This window comes from Lichenostomus cassidix, chromosome 1 (assembly GCF_008360975.1).
Source record: "Lichenostomus cassidix isolate B80296 chromosome 1, HeHo_3.0, whole genome shotgun sequence".
In the NCBI taxonomy this organism is placed as follows: Eukaryota; Metazoa; Chordata; class Aves; order Passeriformes; family Meliphagidae; genus Lichenostomus; species Lichenostomus cassidix.
In genome coordinates this window covers 60,496,558-60,513,785 of record NC_139479.1, presented here as the reverse complement: position 1 = coordinate 60,513,785, position 17,228 = coordinate 60,496,558, and the positions used below count along the sequence as shown (strand labels likewise).

The 17,228-nt window shown below is 40.1% G+C and overlaps 1 protein-coding gene across 1 annotated transcript; it reads right to left on the bottom strand.

Moving 5' to 3' along the window:
• Window positions 1-254: 254 nt before the first annotated feature.
• On the bottom strand, window positions 255-17,218 carry GPALPP1 (GPALPP motifs containing 1). The gene is made up of 8 exons (XM_085059528.1): window positions 17,056-17,218; window positions 11,425-11,569; window positions 10,317-10,412; window positions 6,526-6,634; window positions 3,559-3,693; window positions 3,163-3,327; window positions 2,649-2,747; window positions 255-590 (listed from the first exon to the last, which is right to left on the bottom strand). Exons 1-8 carry the CDS (start codon window positions 17,138-17,140, stop codon window positions 372-374), a joined length of 1,053 nt encoding a protein of 350 aa, XP_084915654.1. The 5' UTR covers window positions 17,141-17,218; the 3' UTR covers window positions 255-371.
• Between the last annotated feature and the right edge of the window lie 10 nt (window positions 17,219-17,228).

Genomic DNA, 17,228 nt, shown 5'->3' with positions numbered 1-17,228 from the left:
TCAGGCTCAGAAGGAGAATCTTAAGCATGGCAGAAGAAAAGGGAAAACTGCCAAGTCCATTGCAAGATCAAATCTAGAGCTCCTTAAAAACTCACCAATTTTAATTAATTATTTTTATGCTAACAACAAAAGACATACCTATCAAAGTTTTATAGTAGCAAATTTATATAATTTTTTTATACCAAGACTTTCCTTTACTAGTTTAGTTTTAGTACAGATGATCCTCCCTAAGAGAGTATTTACAGACAAGGAAAAATAGTTAAACATCAGGATATTTATTTTGCATACAAATATTTACAGAAAAATACTTACAAAAATTAAGTATTCAAACTTTAATTGACTTTACTTCAAAAAAGCTTAATGCTTTCACCTTATAAAAACATATTGCCTTTACTGTGCTCAAATTTACTATTCAGATCTCTGGACTTTCTTATAAGAGCTTTCTTTTGTGCTTCATCAAATCGATTGACTTTGAGATCCTGCTCTCGGTCAAATGGTCTTCTTTCCTGAGGTTTGGTCTTTTCTTCGGATGCTTTGCTCTTCAGCTTTTTCTGATGGATGTCCATGAGAGACTCTGACCTCTTTGACTCCTGGAAAAAGGGAGAAGGAAGAGGAAGTAAAGTACTAAAGAATATCAACAACATACAGATACCCAAATGGAAAGATCGAAGTTAGGAAGGCTAAACATTCCAGAAAAAGAAGACAGTTTAGTAAATGCATATAGAATGATAAATTTAGAATACATGGAGTAGAAAGTGTGAGCAATCTTGAATAGGCTAAAATACCAATAATTCACTGATGTAGATAGCCATGATGTTGTAGATAGCAACGATGCTGTAGAATCTCTGCAGACAATGCAGATAAATTATAAAAATAAAGCAAAAGATATATAAAAGCTGTTCTCCTAAGCACCTGGATTTGGTCACTGCTAGGGGCAGGAACAAGCTAGATATCTAGTTTTCATCTTTCATGTACTATGGTGGATTTTTTAATGTGTGCTCCTAATTTTGACTCATCTACTGAAAGCCCACAGGATGAAGTCACAGGTTTGAGCTGGAGCATGTGTTTTGCCAAGTCCAGGACTTCAGCTGCATTTCTTAACAAGCATGATCCAGCCCAAACATAACATAAAACTTCTGATTTCATGCAGGAGCAGGATTAGCTCTCACAAGACCATGTGGCCCTTCATTTACTCAGATACAGTGCATTTATGAATCCAAACCAATTCTCTTGTCAAAAAGTGCAAAAGTTGAGCAGCTCTGCTTTCTTGTGATTTTCCTTCACTTCCTGTGCAAACACTACATCACACATGCAAATAATAGTTTATGCATGAATTAAGAAAAGATTCTCATGGAAAACTGAAAATAGACAATACTTATTCATGATGTAACTGTGTCAGTGTTGACAAAATTGCACCAGAGAATGTATGTGGCATCAGCATGGAAAGAATAAACTGCAAGAAACTATTTAAAGAATGAAAGCTTCTGTTCTAGCAAAATATTCTTGGTAAATGTCAGTGGAGAAAGAAACAGGAAAGAATAGAGGAAAAAGCTTTAAAAGAAAAATACCCACAACTCACCACTTGGAAATCAGAAAAGAGTTGATTTAACAAAAAGAAAAACAAACAATAAAACAACCCAAGAAGCACTGTTCTTAAACTTTGAGACAACTCCATGAATCTCAGAAATAGCAAAGGCCTGTGTATGCTTTATTCTGGCAACGGTAGAGAGCAAAACCCATAGTTTTACATTGAAATTATTTTACTACATTCATAGTGACAGTAGAAACAGACACTAAAGAAGAACCTTAAGACAGAATGCTAATAGCCCTGGATTTGCAAGTCTCCAAGTCAGGAGGGACATATGATTTAATGAATTACAAATAAATTACCAGAAGTGCCAGCTAAACATATTATATGTAAAATAAGCCAAAGCTGTGATTCTCAAATTAACTGTCCTCCCAAGAGACAAGACTGCCTTCCATAAGAGTTCAGGCCATACATCAGGGAAGAACTGGAACTAACAGCTGTAGGGCAGGCAATGGTCTGCACACTCTGAGGGACAGAGCTGACAGACAGAAAAGTGAGAGGGAATTTGACATGGAATTCAGATTTCTAGTAATCAACATCTGTCTGTGAATGTTATCTGCTCCTGTACAGATTGAGAAAAACTGCATGTAATGAAGTTGCTGTAAGGAGCAGTTAATGTAATTAATGACATAGGGTAATTACTTGTGACCTTCTTATCCCATCAAGCCTCTTTTAGGTTAGTGCATATGTTGGCCTAAAAGTTAAATCTGTACTATTGTTTTATTCTTGGGATGTCAGTAATTGGGTGAAGCAAGCTAATATTTGAATTAAGGTCCCAGCAACCACATCCTCACATAAGGATGATTTAAGGAAAACACCATCTAAAACTAGGACAATATACACAAACCCTCTGTCACTTTGGAGAGGACCCAATCCTGCTCTTGTTGAAGCCAATGGCAAATGATCTAATGTCTTAAAACAGCAGTAGGTTTGTGCACTAAAAGGGAAAACTGTAGTGGCATCACCATGGAAACCAGCAGCACTAGAAATGAGAACCAGAAGAAAAGAGGAAAGAACTAAAGGAACAACAGGAACAGAAGTATCTTATGATTATACTTACATTGTATGAAGTCACCTGCTCAATAAGCCTCTTGTCTCTACCAGATAATACAATTTCTTCATTATCCTTATTGCTTGACTTTTTTGCCTCTTCTCTTTCCTGATGAGTAGAAGAAAATCACACAATATAGTAATAAGAATGTCTAAAGTAAAAAGCAAGCAAGTCTGTATCTACTTTAATTAAATCTGGAGAGTAAAGGCTGTGATAGAGGCCATTAGATATTTTCTGCTCAGCTTGACAGAAGAAAAAGCTGGACATGCTAATTGGAAATCCAATGAGCTGATGCAGAGTATCTGACTAGTGCAAAAAGGGAGCAGAAATAATATCAATGATACTTAATATTGTTACTTCATTGTCTTTATCTTTAAGCCTGAATTAGTAAATTTTGCTAACAAAGAAAAATCTGGTAAAAAAACTTCACCAAATGGCCCATGGTATCTTTACTTTGTTTTCACAGAACATCAGAAACACCTACTGCCTGCAGGTGTATATGAATGAATAAATAAATACTCACCTTGGCTTTTCTCTCTCTGTCAGCTGGAGTATCTGTCCAAATAGATCTATCACCTGATTTGTCATCAGCTCGCCTCTTGAATGTTCTTGGGCCAAATCCAAAGCTTTTCAACTCGGGTGGAAGCTCTGTCATCCATGATTCCCTGGTAACTTGTTTGGGTTCATCCTTTGCAAAAGAAGTAGGGGTGGGGGGAAGAGTGAAAAAAGCACAATCAAAAATTATTGTCTAAATCTCTTAGCTTCCAGCAGAAATCATGGATTTTTTTTCTTTGTGTTAACTCCTGCAAACACTTAGAATCCCAAGTAGAACTGCAACTGGGTTCACACCGAAACAGGCGAAGAGAAAGACAAATACACTCCAGCAGCAAAATATTAGAAATTAGGAAATACAACTTACATTGTCTGCTGAAGTTAGTTTTTCTTTCATTCTCTGAGCTCTGCGTTCAAAGTCTTTAGTCACATCAGACTCCACTGGTCCTTTTGCAGGCATTGGGCCTATAAGATCCTCTTCGTCCTCACTACTATCTGTCAGCTTCCAAAAATAAAACATTTCTTTCAAACATAGTCTTAGGAGCATCAAGAAATGCTTTAGATTTATAGGATTAGAATGGTTTCATCTAGAAGAGCATATAATCCTAATGCAATGCATTTCCCAGACAACAAAAACCTGGATTAAAACTCCAGATTAGACCTGTTCTAGCACTTTACAGTAGACATTTTGTCTCCATTTTGCCAAAAGCAGCATCTCTTGTCTGAGGCAAGACTGCTGGTAAAGGCAGTGGCAGCACACAAAGCCCTGCTACTTTACATTGCTCTGCATGCAGCCACACACCCTCTGTGGCTGTGGGTAAGTTTGAAACGCCAAGCATACAATTTCCATACTTTGGGCTTTACCATCAGTAGTATTGTTTGGATGCATTTCTCAAATGCATCTCAAATCACAATTTCACACTGCAAGAACTGTCTCGAGCTCAGATTCTGTAAGGATGCCAGAAGCATTAAAGTGCAAGGTAAGGATACCAGTAGCATGCATTGGTACTATGCCCCTGGGTGTACAGTATCTCCAACTCTAATCCCTTGGCTCTGTCATTTGCTTCTTTGATCCCTCATGGATCCCTTCAGGAAGAATTTCTTCACTGAAAGGGTTGTCAAGCATTGGAACAGGCTGCCAGGGAGGTGGTGGAGCCACCATTCCTGGAAGCATTCAAGAAATGACTGGATGTGGCCCTTAGTGCCATGGTCTAGTTGACAAGGTGGTGATGGGTCAAAGGTTGCACCCAATGATCCTGGAGGTCTTTTCCAAAATAATGATTCCATGATTCTGACATCGCATTCAAAGCAATTATTTGGAGAAGGGCTAATAAAAATAAGTTTGTAAGGGACCAGATGTCAGTAAGAATATTCGTAGTTGCCAGGAGTTGTACAGAAAGCTCACTGCTCCCTCCCTCCAAGTTCAAACAGTACAGATGTGGATGGAGGCAAAACTCAACAGCAAATGGTGATGTCACAGTGCCCTGGGAGCAAAACTAGGGTGCCCAGTATCCACAAAAGTGCAAAGATTTTGCTACAGTCTGACTGTGTGTGATAAAGCAATGGGAGTGGGATGACAAGGCTGTGCAGCCAGGAAGCACAAAGCACTACTTGAGAATACACAAGGTGGTGAGTCATTATATTCACTAATGCAAAGTGAAGAGTCAGCATGGGATAAGCTACCTCTAAAGATGTACTTGAATACAAATAATTAAATTATTTTAAAAAGCCAACAAGAAATTACTCATAATCAAAAATGAGAAAAAGAGTATTATTAGGAAGAGGTAAAAAAGAGATAATTATTAGGAAGAGAAAAAAGGTAAGCTCTGTAAAACCTGTTAAAAAGCTGATGCTAGAAGACGTATTTATGAGAAAAGAGACTTTTTTGTTTGCAAAATATAAAAGCAGACCAGTTTTGACATCTCTGCCTCAAGAGATTTGTCACTATGATAAATTGCTTAATCGTTATTTGGAGTTATGAGACGATGAGTATCTCAGAAATGTCAGATAATCATTCTTCACGATGAATTACAACAACACTCGCTGTAGGAGGCTGGAGAATTATATGCTTTGCAACCACTAACCAAAAAAAGTGAAGTTTTAGAGCAGCCTTTGCATCTTTCCTCCCTAGAGTATCTATCATCTCCCATACTGTCTGGGAGTTAAATGTAAAAATATAAGTATTTTAAAAATAAACAGAATAAACATTAATTCTCCCACAGAATGAATACTTGGTTTATCACAGTGTGAGATTCAGTCGCCTAAGCACTGGTATCCAGCACCATTTTTGGTGTCTTAGGGTATCCTGCCTGGCTTAAGAGGTGCTGCTCAAGAAGGGCACCACCTTCTCTAGAGGTGCTATTCCCTACCTGCCAGGTCCTCCCACAGGCAATGTGGATCCCTCAGAATGGTACTGGAAGCCCATGTTATGAGACTTGAATCTTCCCCTCACTTCTACCTGTATTTTATCACACATCTTGTTCCTGAATGTTCTTTAGTAGCACATGCATTATTAAACAACCAGGGATCGCAGACTACAAAACTTCTACCTGGTTTTTACCTAACGTGACCAGAACAGTCAAAAGACATGAACCAAAAAGGTGTGTCAGTGCAACCATCCTGCACCTAACCAAAGTTACAGGTATCACTTTGCATTTAGTAAGAACAATTTAGTGACACTGTAATGCCATTCTCGATTGTATTCTTTTGGAAAAACTTCTTTAAAGGTAGTAGCCACTAATAAACATCTTTAAGGAGGTGAAGATGTGTGAAACATTCAATTGTTTTGCTCCCCCATCAGCAAAGGAGTAAAAGCTGGAATTACAGGTAAATACTTCCATTCTAACAATTTAATTACTTCTTTAATGCCTTTAAAAATGTGAACTTTGCCAAGATGTTCACTTGTTAAGGATGGCACAACAAAAGAAAAATGAAAAAATGTAAGGAAGAATTACTGTGCGTGCAGTTTAGAATGTCAAGATTGCTTGTGTTCAGTGAGTGAATCATCTATCTAACTGCAAAAGCACAACAAACCAGACCAAGCTTTTTGGCCTCTTGTTTTTTTGGGTTTTTTTGGGGGGGTTTTACTTGTTGTTGTGGGGTTTTTTTGTTTGTTTTGTTTGTTTGTTTTGTTGTTGTTTGGGGTTTTTGTTCATTTGTTTAAGGCTTATTTATGCTCCAGTATTTGACTCCAGCAAAAATATACCAGACACATCCTGGTCCAAAATTAAACTGTCATCCTGGGAAGTATGTCTAGTGGTCTCTTTCAGGCTGCAACTTGTTTAACCATTCCAGATAGCTTGTACTACAACAAAAGGCTTCTGTTTTCACAAACCTGGGGATGGGATTCTGATGAAACAGATGGTCCTATGAAACATCTGCCACTCCTAGTGTCCTCTGAAGGTTTCCTAAAGCCAGGTGGTAATGCAGGACCTATAATGGGCCTTGACAGAAGGCAAAAAAAAAGAAAAAAAAAAATCTTGATTTTTCAGGTGAGGCAGGAACAAATTTAGCAGGTCAATATAAAAATAAAACGTTGAAAAGTGTTGCACCTCAGTTTCACTGTCCTTCAATAAGCAGAAATAGTGAACTGCTCTGGTTTTGTTTTACCTGGGAGTGGGAAAGAGAGAAGAAAAGTTCTGTGATTCCACGTAACTTCACTGATTTGGTTTTATGCAGCAGCTTGGCAAGCAATGTAACTCAGTTATGAGAATCTCTTTGCAATGGTGAAAAGACTACTGCAAACTGTGCTGAAAGAAACTGTGCTTGCTTTATTGCAAGTCTTTTGTAGGAAAGTTCCTCAATAATCCACCACAATATTCTTTAAAGCTAATAACAGCTAGTTAAAAACCCAAACAACTGTCACCTGAAGACATATCCAAGTGACAGTATCCTCACAATGTAACAGCAGACTTTGTTTATTATGACCTTCAGCTGTGAGCTTTAGGTTATCAAACGTAACAACTCATGAATTCAATTTGCTAATTATGGTCTTTACTCAATCCCACATAATCTAATCAGTATAGCCCTGATGTAGTGATATTGTCAGGGTTTAAAGAGTGGAAATAAAAGGCAGAAAGTCTTGCTGAAGAACCAACCACAGATACACAGACATGAGCAATAAATATGTGCTCAGGCCAGGACAAGAGCACTGGTGAGGTTTCAAACTCAAGCAAGAAGTCTTGGTTAATTCTGAAGTTCCACCCCCACCTAGCTGCTGCAGTCCATCCATCCGTCTGTCCATCCTTCCATCCTTTCCTTTCCTTTCCTTTCCTTTCCTTTCCTTTCCTTTCCTTTCCTTTCCTTTCCTTTCCTTTCCTTTCCTTTCCTTTCCTTTCCTTTCCTTTCCTTTCCTTTCCTTTCCCTTCCCTCCTTCCTTCCTCCCTCTGTCCCATGTTTTAAATTCCTAATACAATTTAAAGACATTGAGTTTAAACATATACAGATACAGCAAAAAAAATTATTTTATTTTAGTATACAAGTACCTTTATTTTGCATGGAGAGACAGTTAAACCAAACTATAAAAAAAGCTCTCTACTAAAATACATATGAACATCTCTGTTGTGGGCTGTATCTGTGCAGCCTGTGGAAAAGAAACAATCTCAAATGCTCTGTCTTGATTCTGTCACAGCTCAAAGGCTCTTTTAGGTTATAGAAAAGTGGTTCTTGTATTCACCCTTCCCATGCTTTCCATTTCTTTTGCTTTTTTTATCCCACATGAACAACCCTCTCTCTTTAGTCTTTCCTCAGCAGCACAGAGGTGCCATGATCCTTGGATGTCCAAAGTTTCCTGGATGTCCAAAAGGTCTCTGAACAGGTGACTTGAATCTAAATACTAGTAATAAATTAACCCTGATAATATATTTACTCTAATAATATATTAACTACCACTAAATAACTGGTAAACACATTTTACTACTGTTGGCAGCTTCAGTACTTATGTTCAGAAATACCCTCAAAATGTATGGACTAAGCTTTAATTTAAGGAATGTTGCATTTCATATATGGCAAAGAACTTTCTCCTGTTGTTGGACTTGGGAGTCCTTGCTAATGCTTGTTTAAAGATGGGTATTTAAGCACTCTTCTGATGTATAACAATTTTTTTAAGATAACCTCTGCTTTTTACCTCAATGTGTGGATGCTTCAGAAATACTTATGAGTGCTGCACTTCTGTCTAACATTGATAAACAGTAATATAATTTTCAAAGTTGATGGAAATCTTTTCACATATATATTTCATGCTGTAATGATCCAAACAATTTTCAACAAGCCGCAAATTGCCACATGAGCTGCCCCACATCATGAACATATTGCTTTGACAAGTCTGGAAAAGATGTAACAGAATAAAAGCTTTTCTAAAAGAATGAGTATGTCACACAGAACTAATAAACAGCCTGTCCATAGACTGAAACAAACGACCTGCATTTGTTTCAATTATTCATGGCTCAGTTGTCAGCTGGCAATCTGCTCAAGGCTAAGGGCAATGCAGCAGGGAGACAGCAGCATTGTGTCTGCGCCCTGCACAGCTTACAAGCCTCCCAGACTCCCAGGTGTGAGGGGGTGGAAGATAGACAAGGCTCTTCCCACACATCACACCGTTGCCACCTATTCAGGGAATCAGGCTGGCTGCAAAACAGCTCTCCTCAATCTGCTTTCTCAGTGTGTGCTAGGAGCAATTGTATGGTGAGGTAGGAAAGAAAATAGAGCATGTGCCAAGTGCCTTCTACTGCTTTAATCTCTCATAGAAACACAGCAGAGTCTTGCCTCAATGTCACAGAATCACAGAATATTCTGATTGGAAGTGACCCACAAGGATCATTAAGTCCAGCTCTTAAGTGAATCGCCCCTTCCTCTTCCATTTTACCACATCAGTATTCATGTCAAAAATCAAGAAAGCAAGAAGGCTACCTCTGCTGATATTAAAAGTTACAAGCATTTATTTTCTTTATTAGAGACTACATGATTTTCAATGACCTGCCAGATTTTATAAATAAAATGATACTTTGTGCATACAGAACACAAGAAAAAGGAAAAAAAATGTAGTTATTTTTGGTACCATCAAAGCACCAAATGAGCCCATTGAGCATGATACCCACAACTACAAAAGAGTTTTTAATTACAGCAAAGTATAACCAAATGTACATGAAGAAGATACTTCCAAATAACCTTAGTTACATAAATTCTCATTTTCGTAGCTGCTGACAAGCATCATGAAAATGTATCCAAACTAAAAAAAAAAAAAAATTACACTTTGAAATTTCTTTTGAGGTGATATATTACACACACAGCTCAACAGTAAATTGAGTCACCTTCTAGAAGTGAAAACTCATACCTGACAGGCAAGCATGCTTTATTTTATCTACCAACTCCCTAATGCTCTGGGGAAGATAAAAGTGAGCAAGGAACTCTTGTACTTTTCATCAGAAAGCATTCCCTTGGAAGAACCAATTTCACTATGGACTATCATTTCAAATTACAGAAGGAAGTGTACAGATTGATGTAAAGACTAAAAGGCTGTGAGACACAGCTGAGTTCTGTAGAGAAAATCCATATAATATTTTTTGGGGGAAGTATTTTATAATTGTAAGCCATCAAATGGAAAACTTACTGACATAGACCATAAATAATGCTTGTTTGTTTAGACCTGACAGCCTCTTTTCTAGAAACCTACACTGTTCAGAGTAGTTTTGTACCTGGAGACACATCAACAACAATCCTTGATGCATTAGCAAATGACATGGTACTGCACAACACAAAAGCTGACTGCCCTACTCCCTCACACACCAGAATGAGCTACAGAACTATGGGTCCTTCTACCTGTAATTTGTTTTTTCTCCACTGATCTGAGACCTATCAAAAGAAATGGAAGGAATTTGACATCCAAAATACATCTCAGAAAATTCACATTAGTTCTTTTACTCTCCTTCCAACCAGGTGTACGAGGGCTGTGTGCTCTGTTTCAAGGGAATGCTGCTCCCATTCTCATAAAGTGGAGAAAGAATTAGCTCTAATCATCTGAATCTGAAGTGCACAACTGAAGTGTTCTGTAATAGTGACACAAAATATTTAATCTAAAATAATTGTGTTTTAAGGAAATGAATCTGCATATAATTCCATTTTAATTACCTCTCTGGAGAATCATCCTGTTTTTTAAATCCAGGAGGAAGAGCTGGCCCAAAAAAGCCATCATCATCATCGTCTTCATGAATTCTTTTTGGCTTTCTGCAAATACAGATTTCATTTAATAATTACCTTGACATGCATAGCAATTATCTACATTTTAAAAAGGAAAAAAAAATTATTTCATAGGGTCTTATGTACTAAATATCCTGCCGTTGCCAAGGAAACAGTGCAAAAGGATCCAAAATGATTTGAAGCAATTAAAAAACTGGGAGTACAAGCTTCACTCCAGAAACACTCTGACATTAAAAAAAGAAAAAAAATTGAAAAAAACATTAGGAATGCTTTTGATGTAGAAAGTTTAGTATAATGTTGAAATACCCTTTTCCAGCCACAAAGTAATTTAAAATTCAGAACACTTCTTTCTCCATTTTTATACACTGCATTTTGAGTAGTATTTTTCCCTGTTCATTTGTAATTAGCTGGAAAACCGCTGAATAAGAAAACAAGAAAAGAGTGAGTTATAATTACTCTAACACTCATTAATATGGCATAATGGCCTTCAAGTCTCTTATACAAGGCTTAGAGCAAACACACACAAATTCTTAACACAGCAATTGTGAATAATCAACCAACTAATGAGAGTATTTGCAGATTCCTGTTACTTGCTAAACAATTCAGATTTTTTTCATTAGAGTTGACTTAATTGAATGCATAAATTCACGTCCATAAACAGTTCTTAGGCCTCTCAAAGAGAGCTTGTACAACAAAATCAGGGCAAAACTCAAGCACCAAATACTTATGTACATGGTAAATGGTGTCTGTCCTTAGTATAAACACACAAAACTGCAGAACTGAAATAAAACATGTAAATGCAGAGATCTGATTGCCCCAAATCACTTAATTGCTCCATAGGGTATCAAACAGGTCAGCTGAACATTCTTGGCCATGAAGAACATGCAGAGCATGTAATCACAAGTTTTACACAGGTACAGAGTTTACCCTTTTTTAATACCCTTTTTTTTTTAAACAACATTGTATTGCAAATGTAACATGTCTAACTTAGGTAAAAGAGACAACGTAAATTTACAAATAACCCAAGAAACATACTTACTTGGGTGCTGGATCTCCTTCTGTCTCCTCTTCAGAATCTCTGTTTGTGTCTCTGGGTAGAGGAAGAGATTCTGAGTCGTCATCACTGTCAGGAGTTTCTGAGCTACAGCTGCTTTTGTAATCTGGAGGCAGTGCTGGTCCTGCAACTGAACATCCAGAGATTTTTGGGATCATAAAATCACAGAATGGTTTGGATTGGAAGGGACCTTAAAGATTACCTAATTCCAATCTCCCAGCCATGGGTAGGCAACCTTCTACTACACCAGGTTTAATAAGGATACTTATTAAATGTTTAAAATGAATATGATCAATCATGGCATTTACAAAACACATATCTACTTGGAATTAAGTTTATTCAACCACTGCTCTCTATAGCATTTAGAGTAGATATCTAAACAACATTCTAGAAGTTACTTTGAGCACCGTATTTCCATGAACAACCTAATGTTCTAATGTTCTAATTTAGGACATTACTAAGCCATTACTACATGAGCACCTTCTGGAACACGACTAGAAAGCCCTGTTTTATATAACAACTTATGTACAATGCATATGGCATAAACCAGTATATTTAAAAGAAACTACCACCTTAATAAAGCATTTGAAGCTTACTAGTGAAGAAACACATCATTTGTGCACACACAGCACGGGAAGCCATAAATTATTAAATGGGAGCATTTGTGACCATAAAGTATTAAATTAATTGCCAGCCTGCTTTAGGAATGGTTTAACATTTAAGGTTATTCCCAATTCAGTTAAATGTGAACAGCAAGGACAGATTTAAGTACTCTGCTGAAAAAGGGATGATTTAGGCATTCAAAGAACGAATTCAAAGAATTGTTGCTGTCGGAAGGCCAGGAAAGTGGATGAAGCTCTCATGCTCCAGTCATACCCTCTGGGGTAATGGGGGGGATGGTATCTCAGCAAAGTTAAAATTCAGACACTAATACTGCTAACAGGCCTGAGCTGTTTCTGGCACTGTGCCCACCAGCAGACACTGACCTTTACAGATTTATTTGGATATAGTAGCACACGCAGCGGGTCCAGAAGCAGCTCAGCCATTGATCTTAACAGCAGTGCCCCCCAAACAAAACCCTTAACACAGACACCCTCACAGGCTCAATCCACAAGGACTCAGCTAGAGCAAGCAAAACCCAGCAATGGTCCCAAGAGGCCTTCCCAGATCCAGGGCAAGGCACACAGGGCCAGCACCCATTTACACAAACACAGTACAAACAGCCCATGTTCCCACATAATGCAGATTTGATTCTCCTGATTATTTAGCATCCTGAGACACAGACACCTTTCCTCCCCTCCATATTTCGAGCACTGAGTACAAGACTTGCAGGACAGAGAGGTGTTTTGGTGAGCAAAACACATTGTTCCCTTTATGAATAGTCAAGGGTCAGATGAAAAGATAAATGGCACCAGGATATTACTTCTCCAGTTAAAGAACTACAACTTTTTGATAGTACAAAATACAACCTGATGCAGGTTATGGTTCCATTGTTAGCTGACAAAGGCTAGGCAGAAATCGAGCCCTTCGAGTGAGCTTCACAAAGCTTTTAATCATCTTTAGTACAAGACACAAACAAGGACAGTCCACTAGTTACAAAGCATACAGGCAGATCTGCCACTTTTTTGTTTCCTGTTTTAATGGAAAAGACTTTAATTGGGACACACAAATCCATTTCAGCAATAAGAAGGGAAAAACCAACACAACAAACCACTTCTCTCCCTGCAAAAAATCCCCAAACACAACACCCTAGCCTATAAAGGTAAAATAAGTTCAAGATGAAAGGAAACAAACAGATTAATGATAAAAAGGAATAAAAACTGCTATCAAGAAGTCTCCTCTTTTGGTATGAAAAGCACCACTTGATAAAAAGCACTTGAAACTGAGACAAAACCTGCACAACTGCTTTCTCCAGCCAGCTGGTGCCCTGACACCACGCAAGCAGGCTTCATTTGCTCTAAATGCAAAGGAAAGGGCTTGAAATGAAAGGAACAAACTCAGATGCAGCTTGATCAGATGAGTCTGATACTAGAGAGGTAGAGAGAAGTTCTGTGAGCTGCACAGAACTAGTAAAACCAAAACTGTTTAAGGAAGGAGACTGGTCCCACTGGCATGTTGTCCAACGTCACAGCTAACATACATACTTTCATCCCAGCTCCTCTCCGTTATGTTCACAAAACTGTTTGCATGGGCTGTGCTATACACTGGATCAGGGAACTTAAGAGGCATAAAAATAACACTGCAAACCCCAGCATGTCCCTGTTAGAACTGTTTGTTCGTGGAACTGCAGCCTAAGCAGGACAAACAGAAATGAAATAGAGAGAGACTGACTAATGAAGGGAAAATGGCATTTAAAGCCTGAGGAAGAAAAAGTCATTGGACAGGGTGAAAAGAAATGGAGAGAAGAGAGACTTGGGATTAAAAATTAATATGGTCATGGTACTGACTGAGACTAACAATCAGCACAGACAAAGATATAGCCTTGGATCAGGGTGGTTTGGGGAGGCACAAGAAAGCGTAGAAAGGTAGGAATAGAAATTGCTAAGTGTAAATTCTGGAAGCATAGAAATAAAAGGGTGAGGAGGGAGGCCAAGATCTAATCAGCCATTTAATCCCCAAGAGCCAGGGAAAAGTGGAAATGAAAGGAGGAACAGAGGAGAGCTCAAAGCATCTGGAAACTAAAACTAATGAGGTGAGGAGGATAAATGGATGTAGCAGAACATCCATAAATGGATGTAGCAGAACAATTCAGAGCAGGACAATGGGATAAAAAAGTATGAGAAGAAAATTTTGGTGACAGAGAGGACCAAGTGAGACTGAAGTGAATGAAACATTCACAGCTACTAGAAGAGAGCATCCTACTAATGATTCTCTGACTTGCCTTCCCCAGTGAGCTGGGTCTGGTGACCATCTACCTGAAAATGAAATCAATTCAATTCAGAAACCAAATTAAAACTTTTTGTTTTGTTCTGCTAGGGTTACTTCTGCTGTATTTGGGAATTCTAAGCGATGTACCACACCATCTGACATGCACTGGGAAGCTCTCGAGGACAGGGCCTTTCACCTTCAGCACAGTGGTAGATCAACTCAGGCACATCACATCAACACATCTGTATTGTAACAAATTGTAACATTGGCCTCAATGCTGAAACAGACAAAACTCCTTTTTGCATCTCTGGTTATTTTTAGCCATTCTGTAGCACTTCTCTCTTGTTGGTACAAGGATAGGGACAGTGGCAAGCCCTGGCACAGCAGCAGGGACAAATGGGCCAAGGGAAGTATGATTCTTCCTGCAGGAGCACAGCTTCAAAGCACTATTGTGAGGCAAAGAATGGGGAGATGAATGTGCCCCATGGGATGAACAAGCTGAAGAAAGGAAAGCATTTACCAGGGATGAGCTTTCGGATCTGCCCAACTACCATTTGTTTCCATCTGTTCCTGATTAAGGGTCACAGAAAGTATTACTAGCATCACTTCTCTGACACCACAGGTGGTCCTAGAGCAATGTGGTTTGTCCAGTGGTAAGAACACCAAGTGGGTACTGCAGGAGAAAGTGTCTGGATGCTCGTATCCAGTGGGGTGGTGGGAGTGGGGCTCAAGGAGGGCTGAGATGTTTGCTGCTGACTGTGGTGCACATCAGCCTGCACAAAGGTATAAAATGCCGATGGAAACTGGGCCAACTGGTCTCCCAAGGCTGCAGACAGCTCTCAGGTGGATTGCCCCCAGCAGGAATGTATTATCAATAAATCTAATCATAATCATACCTAATCACTCTTCCTATTTCTTGTGTCTGAGAGCCTTCTCTTGTGCCTGTCTGAGAGCCTTCTCTGCCATAGGCTGCTCTAAGTCCTACTTTGTTGCTGTTGGGAGGCAGAAACTACAAAAGTATTAAAAAAAGCAAGTGCTCTTAAAGAAAAGCAATGAGTAGCTCAAACATCAGTGAGACTACTAGGAAAGTAAAAATACTGGAAAAGCCGTTCAGCTTTAAAAGGTGAAGCATCTTTTAAAATAGCTAGAAAACACAGAGGAAATTGTTACAGTACAAATGCTAGGCCCATTTGACTCAAGACCCAGCAACTGTTACAGCGCAGAAGGTGCTTGTGGCAGCCCCACCGCATGATTTTTGTCACTCCAGGTGCAGGGCTCCAGATGGAGCTGTAGTTCTGTACAGCAAAGTGTGTTATGCCAAAGTACTTGTTCTCCTTTTTTCCTCTGCACTGCAGCAGACTGCCTCATGAGGTGAGCAGGGACACTTAGCTGTTGCAAGTCAAAGTCAGGAAAAGTTTGTAAAAGTTATAAAAACAACCTCCCAGTAGCTGGGCTTTGGGGTTTTTGTGTTTGTTTGTTTTCAAAGGCAAATAAATTCCCTCACCCACTTCACAAGGACATTTCCAAGCAGCTCTTGGATCAGTTGCCAGCGCAGCTGTAATACCATGGAACTGATATACACTGGGACAGAGAGTGGACAAACATGGCTGAGTAACCTAGACACTGCCAAAACACCCGAAGTAACAAACCCATGGCATAATGATGTTTAACTTGCTTTGTTCAGTGGATTCACGCATGATATCACACATCAGTGTGTCGATGGAAAGTGAATAAAACACCAACACAGCTATGACAAGGAAAAGCTGCATGAGCTCAAATAAGGGTGTACTCAGGGCTTCCATACAAACCCCAGCTCTGGACCTGGAGCTTGATGTTGCCATGGTGTCAGCTAATGCAGAAGCTTTGTCCCTCTTCCTAGTGCTCCCTCTTCTGGATTAAAAACTTAGAGAGCAGACAAGCACAGCAAACCTTTCCCTTTGGAGCTGCTTTCTTTGGAGTAACCGAATGATCACTGACACACTGCCAAAAATTGAATCCATGTACTAGTGCCCCAAACCTGGATTAAAGACAAGGAGTTCAAATGCTCGAAGTGCTGCTTCCAGAGGTATTACTGATAGAGAACATGCAAGAGTTTAAGTGGGGGAACTGAGCTCCAGCCTGGCAGTCAGCTGGGCTCGGTGGGACCCCACTGCTGACGGGACTGCTCTCAGCATGAGAGACCCTGGCAGCCAAGCACCACAGCCCCACTGCCCGCCAGCCTGCTCCACATCCTGGGGTGTACTGCCTGGAAAACCACGGCTGACGAAGTGTTCCGCTCTGGCAAAGGAAAGCACGCTGCACAGCCCCAGCCTCCTCTTCTCCTACTCACTAATTTCACACTTGGAGCTACTGAAGAGCTCAGGCTTCAAAGCACACGCGAGACTTGAGCAGGACAAAAGCAAACAACTCAATGCAGTATTTTTCTAAAAAAAAGTTTTAGAGAGTTTCATATCTGTAACATTTCATTACGTATGGCTTTCTTTTTTGTTTGTTTGTTTTTCTGGCAAGGTCCCTGTAATACCCCCTGGGGCAGTTTAGGTTCAGCTGCCGCACCGGCACACCCCGCGCTGTGGCACTCTGGGCTGCAGAGCCCTCTGTCCCCTCACAGAGCACCTCACGCCATCCCACCCACCGGGCATCCCGCGCTGTGCAGCAAAGGCCGCAGAGCCCTCTCCTCCCGCCCCCGGGCGCACCCCACTGGCTGCGGAGCCCCGCTGTCCCGCCGCCGGCACACCCCTGCGCCCTCACCCTGGCTGAAGTCCTCGCCCGGCTCGGCCTCGGCGCGGCGCGGGAAGCCGGGCGGCAGCGCGGGGCCGATGAGCTGCCGGGCCATGGCGCAGGCTCGGGGGCAGCCCGGGCCTCTCCCGGTGCCGCTGCCCCGCTCCCGCCCCGCGGCGCTCCCGGATGACGCACACCCGCCC

Coding starts and splice junctions, on each gene's coding strand:
- GPALPP1 (XM_085059528.1), bottom strand. CDS start 17,140: ATGGCCCGGCAGCTCATCGGCCCCGCGCTGCCGCCCGGCTTCCCGCGC. Junction 10,413..11,424: donor GAAGGAGATCCAGCACCCAA/GTAAGTATGTTT, acceptor CTGTATTTGCAG/AAAGCCAAAAAGAATTCATG. Junction 3,328..3,558: donor AACTAACTTCAGCAGACAAT/GTAAGTTGTATT, acceptor TCTTTTGCAAAG/GATGAACCCAAACAAGTTAC.